At 33.2% G+C, this 14,719-nt stretch overlaps 2 protein-coding genes across 2 annotated transcripts in view; both read left to right on the top strand.

The window, feature by feature from the left end:
* Positions 1 to 14,719, top strand: part of LOC133175429 (protein unc-93 homolog A-like) — a 243,937-nt gene that overhangs the window by 123,444 nt on the left and 105,774 nt on the right. The gene's annotated exons all lie outside the window — the stretch shown is intronic.
* LOC133175356 (DNA replication factor Cdt1-like) lies at positions 1,633 to 13,464 on the top strand. The gene is made up of 10 exons (XM_061310450.1): positions 1,633 to 2,283; positions 3,728 to 3,940; positions 4,984 to 5,213; positions 5,419 to 5,616; positions 5,854 to 5,993; positions 6,254 to 6,372; positions 6,629 to 6,817; positions 9,487 to 9,612; positions 9,825 to 10,026; positions 13,126 to 13,464. Exons 1-10 carry the CDS (start codon positions 1,666 to 1,668, stop codon positions 13,275 to 13,277), a joined length of 2,187 nt encoding a protein of 728 aa, XP_061166434.1. The 5' UTR covers positions 1,633 to 1,665; the 3' UTR covers positions 13,278 to 13,464.

Here is a 14,719-nt window from a genome sequence, read left to right as displayed (position 1 = left end):
AAGGGGGGGGGGGGCTCCGAAAAAATCCCGCGTACTATGGGCCTGTGCTACATGTGTACCATCTAACTTTCCAATGATAGAATCTTCTGTAAAAATTCGAAACAAGTCCAAGCAAAGATCAAAGATAGCCCAATTTTTTAAATAGCAAAACTATAGATCTATCAAGGATAGATTTTAATTTATTTTTTAATTTTGTGCTATTAAAGTGCTATCACTCAAAGTATAGGCAGATGTTAAAGATGGGTCAACAAGAGTAATCAATGAACTTGTCTAGAGATGCATTGACGGCCGTTGTTAAACGCAAAGGAAAGCGCGAGATCGGTTGCGGTTGTGGAGCATCACTCCTTCGTCATAGAATAAAATCCGACATTTAACACTTTATATAGATTTTGAATGTAGAGACGTTTTGAAGATAAACTTCATTTTTGTTTCTAGAAATGTTTTTATTTACAAAAATAGTATATTTTCGTGTTTTTAAACTGAGTAGATCAATAACCTAGCATCGTTTTAGGTAACTCAGCCCCTCTAGCCCAGTCTAGGCAGGTCTAGGGCTTGAGTAAAAATCCTGCACTTGTTATGAAACTGGTGTGTAGTTCTTCTTCATGTCCGTAGCAAATACTGATACCCAGTCTACATGATCTAAGCGTCACTAGCGAACGGTGCACATACCTGTGCTTGCAAGACCAAATAGACTAGGTTTACACACGTGCGAAGATCCTTTCAGACGAGCTCGGCAAATCACGTTGCTTTGCCGAGAAGTTACGATTGCAGGTGTTTAACCACATAATAACCATTCCGTTATTTAAAAAAAGAGAAAAAAAACACACACACAGTTAATGATTAATATTCTCACTCAAAAGAAAATATACGGCAATTAACGAACAATAATCATGACAGTTATATAATTGGTGAAAAGATTTATCACTATCATTCGAAGGATGACCTATATATTTTCGTGAAAAAGACTGAGGAGGCAGCGAGCGTAGGAATATGAAAACTTTTTATTTCCTTTTCTGGGGAAAAGTGATTTTCTTAAAATCTTTTTACTTTAATTTTGTTTTCTTTAACGTATTAAATATACATCATTATTCTTAACATTTGTTGTAATGTTGTATCTACTGATCATGAATGGAACTATTTTCTTGGGAGCAATTGTATGAAGAGTACCTGACTTTAGTAATATATCTTGAATAGATAATATGCACTGATCGAATATATTAATAATTAAAGTTAACTTTGAGAATTTTATCACCGATATATCTAATTTAGAATTGAAGGACATAAGTTTTCTTCTTCTCGTGTGGAAGAGTTTGCATTAGAAGAAATCAGTCGAAGATTTTTTTTTAAATCTAACCTGCATATATAACTAATATAACTACAGGCCCGTATGAAGCATTTTCAGTTGGGGGTGGGGGGTGGGCAACCAAATAATTTCAGTTTGGGTGGGCACTAATAAGCAACAATTCCTTGACAAACAAAAAAAGAAGAAAAGGCTATCAGATGTAATTATTGAGGGGGTACATCGGTAAAAGTAGCTTTGTTTTCTATAACATACTGCAACGTATTTATCCGGAAAATATAATGTTGGTTGTCAAAATCTAGCTTTTAGCTTTCATAAATTCATCACGTGACTTCCGCGGCAAGCGGGAAAAATTGACAACAACAATGGCGCAAGCGAGAGTAACAGAGTTTTATGCGACCAAGAAAAGAACCGGAGATGCGCAGCCTTCTAAGCGAAGAAAGTTGCAAATTAATACAGACGTTTCAGAAGCTATTCAGAGCGAACCAAGGAACACAAGATCAACGCGATCGTCCACCAGAGGTAAAGGAATTTCTACACCGGTAATTGCTGAACCAGAAAATGTGTTGTTTACACTTTCTGTGCCTGATAAAAGCGCCAAGTCAAAATCTACCAAAAGTGTAACGCAGAGAACAAGGAAAATTAAGCAAATCAAGGGACAGCAATCAATAGCCGATGTTTTAAGGTCACGATCACCGTCACCAACTCCAAGTTCTGCTAGTGAAGAAATAACCTCAGCCTGGGATGAACACGACGGACCACTGACGCCATCAAAAAAATCTAAACAGAACAATGAAAACGAAACAAAAGGAAAGACCCAAACATCGAAAAAACGTACGAGACAAAGCAAGATAAAAGAGGATTTGAAGACACCCCCTAAAGAAGAAAAGGAGGAGACGGTCAGGGCACCAAGGTCCAGAAAGAAGCTGCAGCTACGTAGCAATGTTATTGCATCAAGTGAAAGCGAAAATTCTGAAAATGAGGTAAAATTGTAAATCAATTGTTTTGAGACAGTAATGAATAAATTAGATATTTCTTTGCTAAAGTTATACTCAAGTGCAGATTGGCAGATCTGAACCAGTTAAAGGTAAAATTGACTAAGATTAGGCCAAAAAAAATAATAGTCTTGTTTCCTGCTACCAGCCTGAAAAAAATAGGGTAGGTAGGTAGGAAAATTATTTTATTTTATATTTTTATTTTATTTTTTTCCGACAGCATTTTTTGGATATGAACTAATACAAGATAAAATTAAACATGTCACAGGTCAACATTGTCTTTTAAAATTGAATTTCATGTCTTTTATGCGCAACTCAAGTGGTATTTTATGAAAGTCCATATTTAAAACAAGAATTTCATGAAATGCTTGTTTTGTGTTAACACGGAAACCGATTACAGTGACAGAACGATGAAATTCTGGAAATTCCCGGGGTTTTTTTCTCCCAAAACTTGAAAAAAACTTTAGGGTCGGGTGCAAAAAAATAGGGTAGCAGGAAACAAGACTATTATTTTTTTTGGCCTTACATTTAATCACTGTAATGATTTTTATGTGCGTATTGCACATCAGAGTTTAATGGGAAACAAAAGCTTAATTTTACTTGCATTTCACAAACACAGGTTTCTGCATTGAGGACATGGCAAGATTGATTATGATGCAAGGACTTCTTAAATATATTTAATTTACTTTAAATAATTGGTGTGATGATTAAGCGAAGTATTATCCTGAATGAATTTTATGATTGCATCTAACTTAAGGTCTTATTAAGAATCGTGGCATAAAGGATTATTCAAGTGTCCACTCCAGGCAATCCTAGTTTTACACTTGTACACTGTGGGACACCTTTATGACTGCTTGCTTGTATACACAATGTGGCATGATTGAGTTTCATTATCATGGATATTGGATGAGAGATGAATGAGTAATGATCTATCACACATCACAGTTGAGTTTCAAATTGACATATATGTATTTCTGTTCATTACATAACAAATTAACATTAGATCATTTCATTTGGATACCATGTTAAGAGCATTTAAAAAAAAAAAAACTTCAAAAGATAGATAATTATAATTGTTAAATTCTACAATATTTGGAAATGTTGTTTCATTCATTGTACACTGTACAGATCAAATTATGAAATATTGGAAAATTTTGTTTCATTATACACGATACAGATCAAATTATGATATATTGAATCTGAAAGTGAACAATTGCAGTATCATCTTTCTCCTATCAATCATGCAGCTCTTTCTCTCTTGTGTGTATGTATATTGTATTACATGTATATGACTATATATAAATGTTAATTTACAATGTACTTTCTTTTTGCTCCATGAGGGCCCTTATTTGGTAAATAAACAAATTGAAATTGAAAAATCTTGGAAATAAACATAAAATTTCAAAAAGTTAGACTCAATCTTTTCTTTTAGGTGATAGAACCAGAAATGAAATCAGAAAAACAGAAATATCGAGAAGTTCTAGACCTGCCAACCACACCCCTTGCCATTTCCCCCCTCCCTGACACCCCTGAGGTAGTGAGACAGCAGATGGAGAAAGGTCCTAAGGTCCCCACTTCCAACAAGGTCCAGGCAGCAATGGAGAAACTGAAGGAGCTCAATAAAGAAGGCACCACAATGGAGGAGGTGAAAAAATATGTCTCTCGTTCGTACAATCTGAAAGCTCGAGTGAGCTTTTGTCTGGTGTCCATCTTTCTGTCCCTCTGTAAATTTTTCACATTTTCAACTTCCTCTCAAGAACCACCGCATCAATTTCAATTAAATTTACCACAAAGCATCCATGGGTGAAGGGGATTCAAGCTTCTTCAAATGAAGGGCCGCACCCTCTTTCAGGGGGAGATAATTGAGAGTGAAAATTTAGAGGCATTGTTGAAAAATCATCTCAATGACCACTGAGCCAGGAAACTTGAACCAAATTTGCATGGATGATGCATCAAGGGATGAAGGGATGAACACTCTCAAACTTGCTTCAGATGCTGGATTTGACTTGCATTTTCTAGTTGAGTGTCTTGTTTAAAATTTTTAGAACAAGTCAATTCCCTGGACCAAGTAACTGGAAACCCTATCAGACCAAAATTGCATAAATGTTGCATCTAGGGATGCACACTACTAGCTTAGTTTAGTGTGGGACTTTCTCTTACTTTAATATAACATTCCTTGAGATGAGCACTGTAATCTTTGATTTCCTATATTAGATAAATGGTTATAATGCCTTTAATCTCCCTGCTTTGTTTTGACATGATGTCAACAAATTAATTTTGTTTCAGAAATATTAGATTTGTGTGGGAGTGGGGTGGAGACAACATTAAATTTATGAAAACCCTAGGAAATAAAGAAGCCCTTTACAATTCAAAGGTGAATTTATTATGCCCCCCTTCGAAGAAGGGAGGGCACATTGCTTTGCTGGTGTCTGTCGGTCGGTTGGTCGGTCTGTCGGTCCACCAACAGTTTCCGTTCATTTTCTTCGCAGACGTTGCACATACTGAAATGAAATTTGGTATACAGATTAATCATAAGAATATCTAGGTCAAGTTCTGTTTTGGGTATGATCGAGCAATTTTTGACAGAGTTATGCCTCTTGGACTTAGAAAAATTCCAATTATTGGGGGGGGGGGGGGGCATAAGTGTTTCACAAACATCTCTTGTTCTAATTGTGATTTGATGTTTAGGTGTCTAAATCTGACATGACAGAAAAGCTGAAAAAATGTGGAAAATTAGAGGAACTGAAAGCCCAGCTTTTGCAGTTGAATGAGGCCAAAAAGGAAATGAAAAAGATAAAGGAATCAAAAGAAAAACCCAAAACAGGACCTATGGTCACTCAAGCAAAAGCCCCAGAACTCAGTAAATTTGAGGCCATAGAAGTAAAGGTGGAAACACAGGAGGAGTTGGAACCTGCAAGGTATGTTATCAGTGGAGGTTAATCAATTCTGTATTTATTTTTTATGTGATTATGGATGTGGGTAAAAATGTCTTTGTCTTAAAGTTAATTGGTTGAACAGTGTGCATTTATAGTCAATTTGTTTGACCATTCAGCTATAAGTATTAAAGTAATAGTCTTGTACAATTTTTTTGACTAATGATAATTATGTAAGCTGCTGTTTCAGTGATCAGAAGGCCCCTGCCTATGAGAGGTTCCACCATTTAGCCACCCCTGCCCCTCCCTCATTGTCCCTCCCCTACAAGTACAAGTTACTGGAGGACATGTTCAGGAGCATGGATACTGTGGTCAGCATGTTACATAATCGGTCAGAAATTTGCACCTTCTCCAAACTCAAGACAGCTGTTCAGGAAATGACCAAAAGGTATGTAGGTGACAAACAAAATTTATACAATAATTAAATTGTGTAGATGGATTTTTTTTTATATCATTTGCCCCCATTGATACAAGTTTGCATGATAGAACTGAATGTCTTCACTATCTTAATTGTAAATAAAATACATATTTTGAAGAGTTTTTTTTTCGTTTATTTGTATATTTTCATCAGTATGTTTGTAGAATGATGAAGTTATATTCTCAGCATAACTCTATTACTTCTCAGGAACTTTGAGCAGAGGAATGTCGGTCAGATTAAAACTGTCTATCCTGAAGCCTACACCTTCAGACAGGAGAAAGGACTACCTGCCTTTGGAGGAAAGTCACATGACTATCAGCTGACTGTGGAACCAAACTTTAATGATGGTACAGTTCTCTTGCAAATACCAAATAACTCAATAGTAAATCAATGGAGAAAGCAAATGCATATACGTAGCACATGGAAATTGCAACAATATATACTTAGCTACTTTCAGCTAAAACAAACAAAATACAGGTATCCTTGAGAGAAAAAAAGAGCAATATACATGTAGAATGATGAATTAGGATATAAAGCTACATACATACATACATGTAAGATTCAGGGATTTTGTGTTATGAATATTAACTGGTTGTTTTCTTTACAGAGTTAGAAAATAAATTAAAAACAAAGTCAGGCAGGCCCTGTTTTGCTGCTAAAGACATTCTTCAGAGGAAAACCACTTTTCACAACAAGCTGATCTCAATTGTCATGAAACATCATAAGGTAACATTTAAACCACCAGGGCTGCTTTGAAACTTGCACTGAGTTCATTCCAAGTACTTGGCAGAAGTAGAACAAAGAAAAGAGTTATGATAATTAATCTTATGATTTTGCTCTGCTTTTCATTTTAAAATATACATTTACATGTATATTAGAATACAGACCATTTCAAATAGAAAACCCTCATATACATTCATGCTTTTGAAGATTGAATATTTTTAAAAATGACTGCTCTATTGATATCTTGTTTTCCTTGCAGAGCTTTCTCTCCTCCTTATCTCGCCCCCTTTCTGTCCCTGGCGACAAAATCACGAGGTGGCACCCAAAGTTTTCCCTGGACGAGGTTCCAGATATACCTGTAGATAGCCTCCCTGAAGCACCATATGTAAAGAAATACCAGTCAGCTATAGATGTACTGGAGGATAACAAAGCCAAGCTTCCAGACAGGGTATAGATATAATGTGATATCTAAGATTGTCAACTTAGTCCAATCTGCCTAGGGTTTTCTTTTAAATTCTGAATATTGTCTGTTCCAATGGAATGCAGATTTCAGTTGCTAAAACTGAATTAAAATAAGGCCAAAAATAAAATAAGCTTTGTTTGTGGCATTGCCGGCCGACTCAAAGAAATCGGTGGGGTCCAAAGAATTTTCTCAACAGATACTGATCATAATTTTTAGCTCTACTGGTCAGAGACCAGAAGAGCTTATGCGATAGTAATGTGTCCGTCGTCCGTCCGTCTGTCTGTCTGTCTGTAAACAATTTTTCAAAATGCTACTCCTCCTACAGTTTTAGTCTGATTTCAATATTACTTGCCACACAAGTAGACTACACTAAGATACATAATTCTGTGTATCGGTTTTTGATTTCGATGAGCGGTGTTGCCATGGTTACTAAAAATAGAAATTTCTGTGAAAAACATTCAAAATGCTACTCCTCCTACAGTTTTGATCTGATTTCAATATAACTTGGCACACCAGTAGACTATACTAAGATGCATAATTCTGTGTATCGGTTTTTTATTTCGATGAGCGGTGTTGCCATGGTTACTAAAAATAGAAATTTCTGTGAAATACTTTCAAAATGCTACTCCTCCTACAGTTTTGGTCTGATTTCAATATTACTTGGCACACAAGTAGACTACACTAAGATACATAATTTGTATCGGTTTTTGATTTCGATGAACGGTGTTGCCATGGTTACTAAAAATAGAAATTTCTGTGAAAAACATTCAAAATGCTACTCCTCCTACAGTTTTGATCTGATTTCAATATAACTTGGCACACAAGTAGACTATACTAAGATGCATAATTCTGTGTTCGGTTTTTGATTTCGATGAACGATATTGCCATGGTTACTAAAACTAGAAATTTCTGTGAAATACTTTCAAAATGCTACTCCTCCTACAGTTTTGATCTGATTTCAATATAACTTGGCACGCAAGTAGACTATAATAAGATACATAATTCTGTTTATCGGTTTTTGATTTCAATGAACGATGTTGCCATGGTTACTAAAAATAGAAATTTCTGTGAAATACTTTCAAAATGCTACTCCTCTTACAGTTTTGGTCTGATTTCAATATAACTTGGCAAACAAGTAGACTACACTAAGATACATAATTCTGTATATCGGTTTTTGATTTCGATGAACATTGTTGCCATGGTTACTAAAAATAGAAATTTCCTTGAAATACCTTCAAAATGCTACCCCTACAGTTTTGGTCTGATTTTAGTATTACTTAGCATACAAGTAAACTACACTTAGATACATAATTCTCTGTACCAGTTTCAGATTTCGATGAATGGTGTTGCCATGGTTACTAAAAATAGAAATTTTTTGAAATTCTTTCAAAACGCTATTCCTCCTACACTTTTTGTCTGATTTCAGAATAATGTGGCATACAAGTAGACTACAGAGATACACAATTGGTGTTATTGTTTTTTGATTTTGTTGAATGATGTTGTCATGGTTACTTAAATCAAAATTTCAGTAAAATTGTTTTAAAAGGCTACTCCTCCTACAGTTTTAGTCTGATATAATAATAAATCTTGCCAAAAAGAGACTAAACCAAGGATCATTATTCTATTTATTGCTGTTGCAAAGTTTCAAGTCCAAGTGCTACTTTTATCTTCCTTTATAAATACAACCAGTAGAGCTACAGTCTCATCAGAGACTTCTGGTTATTTCGTTATATTCATCTGGATTTAGGTGTTTGTATGTTTGCGTAATATATACAGAATGGGAAAGAATCATGTAAACGCTTGTTTGATCAAACAGTTTTCATTTATAAGCGTCTATGTGATGTTGAATAAATGCGTATCACGAATCCAAGCATGGCTGTCGAAAGTGGTAAAATGTAAAGTTGGTATAACAGAAGTTGATGGCATGACTCTCTGTGGTAATGTTGTTTTAAATAGCAAATGTAAACTGATGAATCAGATATACCAGTTCAATATAGAAATGTCACGGTACAATGTCCTGTCCGATTTGCGAGATGAATCTAGCTGCCATGCTTCGATTCGTTCACATGATAACGACTCTACACTTATTTAATGTTGGTGATTTTTAATACCATATATATTAAAGGTTTAAAACTAATAGGGTTTAAAAATCAATGATAAAACTGGGAATCAGTTTGGACTGTGGTTGTTGTTAAACTATCTGAAACTCAAGACATTCAGATACTAACAACATGTACCATTTCTGAAATTTAAAAAAAAAAAATTTCCCTACCTACCGATCCAAACATATAAAGACTAAGTCGGCAACGCCAAACAAACAATATTTTAATTGTGGCCTAATATATTTTAGAAATCGAATTTGTTTTTTTTTCTTAATGGCAATTTATCTGAAACCTGTGCAGTTGATGTTAAATATACATGTAGAATTAACTTTTAGTGAGCCTTATTTAAGAGCTAATGCATTTTCAATGAATGTACATGTTCCTTGGATATTAATTTGAATATTCTTTTACTTTATTTGCTTTACTTGTGAATGTGATAGAATGAAAGATATCGGAATTATTAAAAAAAATACAGACCTGAATAAACAGGTATGAGGAATACTGTAGTGTATCTGTTGTTATAATATTTACCATCCATCATTTTCTTCATAGGTAAAGAAGGCTCTGAATTCAGTAGCCATGGAAAACATGAAAAAAGACTCCAGCAATCCACAAGAACCATCAGCAGCTAAGAATTTACCTCAGCTGCAAGGAGTTCCTCAATCCCTGTTGGAGAAGGTGTGTAAGACAATTACAGGCATTACACAGCAGCCAATTCACTTACAACAAATGAAAAACACTATCAAACTTCTATAATTAAACAGGAGATGTAATAATCATTTCAAACAAAAAAATCTTTATTTAGATTTAAAAAGGTTTTGAAGGAAAAAAAATATTTCACTTGAGAAGTGTTTCTAAAGATATTCATCTATGTTACTGCTTTTTTGAAGGTTCGAGCTCGGGAAGCTAAGAAACAGGAACTTGCCATGATGCGTGACCCTGTGGAGGACAAAAGGTCACTGATGATACGTCGCCTCCCGGAGATGATGAGAATCCTCAGGGCTCACTTTGTGACAGAGAAAAAACCAGCTCTTACAATGGAAAATATCGTACAAAAACTAACAGACAGCTACAAGACAACCATACAAGCTGGTAGGTTGTTAGTATTGTTTGTGTAGTGTTTAAGTTTAGCAGTATCACTTTTTTTTAAAACAAAGCTTAGATTTGTTAAGAACCCTCTCCACTGCACACTAAAGAGTTCTGATTTTGTGGTATTTTCTGCAGTGAAAGTGATCTGCCCTTAGATCTAAATTCAAATCAATTGAAATCTACAGTGTATTTCTCAATTTTTAATCTATTCAAGCATTCTTAACATTTTAAAAGGCCAAGATAAATTACCTGAACACTTCATTTATTTTTTCCACAAAAGTAAATTACTGATTTCTGTTCATTGATACTTTGTTGTCTTTGAACATTTTTCCTGGGGGTAAATGCCGTGTACCATATACTGAAAATTATATTGAAGCTCAGAATTTACATCTATATACTATATGGGTGAATTAAAAAAAAATGACCACCAAACTGAATTTTTTTGGCAAAATTCAACTACTTATTACATATTTTTCACTTATATCATCATATCGCAAATGCATTCTAGTTTAAAATCCTGAAGTGGCAATAGAATAGACAATTGGATTAAAAAGTTTCAGAATTTTTATTAGTAAAATTTCTTTTGAAAAAAGAAAATATCATTACACCTTAAAAGACTTTCTAAAATACATAATCACAAGAAATTATAGTTTTTAATGCTTCAAAATGGTAAAAGGGGTATAAATGATTAAATGTAGACCTTGAATGAGTATCTTCTCTTGTACATGTGACAAAAAATTGGCTTTTTGATTGTTATTTTACATTATTTTTTCAATTCTGGTTTGAAAAGTTTTAATGTGAAAAAAATATGAAGCAATAAAATTCCCCAAAATTCACTTTTTTGTCCGTTCAAGTCAATTCTTTAAATCTAAGCCAAAAAAGAATTGTTATATACGAGTTCTCTTACAAAAAATACTAGATTTTGAAGTCACCCTATGTTACATTATTGTGTTGCACTCCTGACATCTGATATGTATTTTATTTAACATTGTTTTAAAAATTATAACACACAATAACCCATTCTTACTTTGTAAATCAATTTGTCGTGCTGATATTTTTCATCGTTTACAGCAGGTTTTTCATATTTTGAAGACCTTAAAACATGATTATTTGCAAAGTGTAATATATATAAATTGTATTTAAAATATATGTGATATGATGAAGACTATTCCCTGAATTGATTGTAGAATTTCTGTAATTTGTTGATAGACATAGTGTTTTGAACATCAAATAGTATCAAGCATTTTTTTTCAACTTATTTTTTAGAAAAGATAGTTAAAAAGCATCGGTAATTATGAAGCAGTTTTGTTGCACTCCTGACTGCAGTAAAGTTTAAAATTAAAACCATAGAACACAAAAATTCATAAAGTGTTGGCAACATCAAGTGGTAATGAAATTGTGCAATACTTATAGTCCAATACTTCATAATTAAAACAGATGAAAGTATTTAAAATTCGCATTTTATCTGGAATTATACCCTATTTTATGCCAAAAAACTAGCTTAAATGTATATTTAGAAGATAAAATATATTTTAAAGCATATTTTCCTTTAGAAGACAAACACAGTAACCCACCAGAAAAATTCTACTCATCATTTTTTCTTTATTTTTATTCTTATTGGATGATTTATAATTCTAACATATTTGTTGCACTCCTGACCAAAAGCATTGGGGCCTTTAAAGTAGAATTGTGAAGTGAAAATTACATAAGAACTTGTTCTGTTGTTTCAGTGAAGTTGAGGAGGAATTACTTGAATTTTATGACAATGTTTTAGTGTGTTTATTTTTAACGTTCATTAAAAAAATCACAAAAAAGATAAAAACACATCTGAATTGATAAAATTGAAAAAGGAAGGATTTTGATAGTAAAACTGTCAATGATATAGCATTAGATTATACAAAAAGATCACTATTAATTAATGAATACTTCTAAGCATGAATAGAAGTCTTTTCGTCACAGAACTTGAATCTTTAAAAAAATGTGTTGCACTCCTGACCATAGAAATATGGATCTGAAGCACAGACAGATCCTGTAATTGATTAATCTATTTGGTAAAAATGTTCTTTGTGTCTTTATTTTCCAAAATAAAAATCAGAAAATCATATAATGATAATAGTTTTTTCATGCTTGGAAGCAAAACATCAAATGTTGCACTCCTGACATTTTTGGGTATGCACATATACTTGACTCTCATTAATGCTGCTTGTGATTTATATAACATTTTTAAGTTTTAAAATGTATATCAGTTATTATTTTACACTTCCAAAATTCTTTTTTGTCTTAATTTTCTATCAGAATTTTACAATCGGTGTTTTTCTGGCAACACTACATTTTTTCTGTTGCACTCCTGACATGGTATAACATTTTTTTAAACATCAGCCATGACCACAACCTGATTAAACAAAAGTTTCAACAGTCCACATTTAAAGCTCAATACTTTGAATATTATCAGGAAAGTCTTTATTTTCAACATGAAGCATTATTTTTTATTTCACAGATCTCCAAAAAATATTGAAATTTCAAAATGTCACAAAAAGGTGTTGCACTCCTGACAATTTTAGCATCATTTTTGGGCATAACTTTTTTGTTAATTGAGATATCAACGAGATATTTGGCAGGTATTTAGACACTATCTAAAGACATATGCTAAGACATAGAAATCTATTTTCATTGCCTGTATTTTTAGTGTGGGTTGATAAATATGCGTTTGGTCATTTTTTTTGAATTCACCCATATAATTTTCTCAATGTCCAAATAACATTTTGTAACAGGGTATTAAGGTTCCTTCACTTGATAACACTGTCAATGTGGATATTTACATGTGTTGTTTGTTATTAGTAGCAAAAACCATACACAGAGGTGTTATTTCTGTGATACTGGGATTAGGTATTTGTAAGCAGGGGGTATTTTCAAAGATATTTATTGTAAATTAACAGTCCTCCCTCATAATAGATTTCCACATTCACTGTAGTATACTGGAGATTATTGAATGGATGCATTGGATTTATGACCATAATGGATGTCATTGTAATTCTTTGTCTGGACTTGGTAAGAAATGTCTCCAGTGAATCTGTAAAAAATGAACTTTATCTGTCATTTCAGCTGATGTTGAGACTCATGTAAAACTTCTGATAGAACTAGTTCCAGAATGGTTAACAGTGGTGGAAATCAAAAAGGGCAAATATGTAAAAATGGACAGAAATATAGAATTGGGAAGTCTTCAGTCCAAAGTGGTAAACATGGCCAAATCTTAACTTCTGTACACTTGTAAATAGGGTCTTTAAATGCATGTTTTAAGCTTCATGTAATTACCAATTATTTATGAGTTTGTTCAAAATTTTTGTTCACAAGTATTGAATACCTGGATTTTTAAAGCATGTCTTTTCTCATGGTTTGTTTTACCGAAGAAGTGAATTTTAGGAAATTTTTATAATTATACAATGAATTTATATTTAAATTAAATTTTGAATCCATATGAACATTTTATAAAGTAGCATGATATTATATTTTAATTTCCCTTTTAATTATTTCTATAATTTTGTGAAGATGTCTTGTTAATTACATGCATGTTTGTGTAATACTAGTGAATAATGGTTAAAATGTTTTGGATTTTAGTTTCTTTGTACATCAAGATTTGATGGTAGAAATTTTTGTTGAACTGAATAATCTGATCAGGAATAAATAAAGAATATTGTGTGCATGTTTTCTGTTTTGTATGCATAAAAAGATTTAAGGTTGTGTTTTTGCATAAAGGTTGCAATGTGCATTTATATATTGCACATACACCCATGTACACACTGTGTCATGTACATTGACTTGGATAAAACATTTCAAAGGAATGGTAACAATTGTGAAAGGAAGGGAGAAAATACGACATCGAAACCAGGATGGGATCTTTTCTGGCCAGGTGAAGGTAACGAACAGAATCGGTCTTGTAAATGATTATATAAAATCCAGACATCTGAAAACACGAGAGGAAAGTATCACTGGTCACACCCGTATTGTTCTCCTCTGTATTGATCAGATAAATAGGATTTATCTGTAGTCCAAATTGGTTTGAAAATGATTGCATAACTATTGGTTTGAACCATGTGAGACAAAATTTGCTCCTGTCGTGGATTGTATTTGTAATTACAGGGTTGTCCTTAAGAATTGAACTAGAAGGGGATATTAAAAAAGTAGAAGGGATTTGGGGTTCTTCCTCTAATGGGGAGTTTAGGGGGAATACCAAAATAACGGGGGGAAACATCATAATAGGTGGGAAGTTCCCCAAGTCACAGGGACAACCCTGAATAAACAACTTTTGGATATGAACTTAGACTACTTGTGTGTAGAGTCTGTAGATGACTAATTACAAAAAATATGAAAATTTTCTTTGAAGAAACTGAAGATTGTGCATGTTCAACCTGGTCTTTAATGTAACGTGAGGAATGGTTGTAAACATAAATCGTTGAAAATTCGTACATTCTGATTCTGTTTGTTTTAGAGATATGAAGTTTTGGAATCTAGTATTAGGCCAATTAAAGTCGAAGTTCTTTATAATTAAGTTGATGATAATGACTGCAGTTTGGAAGAACCTGGTTTTATTCAACAAATGGTTCTAGCACTTCTAATGTACTTTCACAATGTTTTCAATATATTCAAAACTACGTATTAACATTGCAAAATCCTCAGAGATACTTTTTTGTTATTGATT

The sequence above is a fragment of the Saccostrea echinata genome, unplaced genomic scaffold, assembly GCF_033153115.1.
Source record: "Saccostrea echinata isolate AGI-Se365-2 ecotype Australia unplaced genomic scaffold, CSIRO_AGI_Sech_v1 ptg000062l, whole genome shotgun sequence".
Lineage (NCBI taxonomy): Eukaryota > Metazoa > Mollusca > Bivalvia > Ostreida > Ostreidae > Saccostrea > Saccostrea echinata.
The sequence above is the reverse complement of the archived record's forward strand: the minus strand, read 5'-3'. Positions and strand labels throughout refer to the sequence as shown.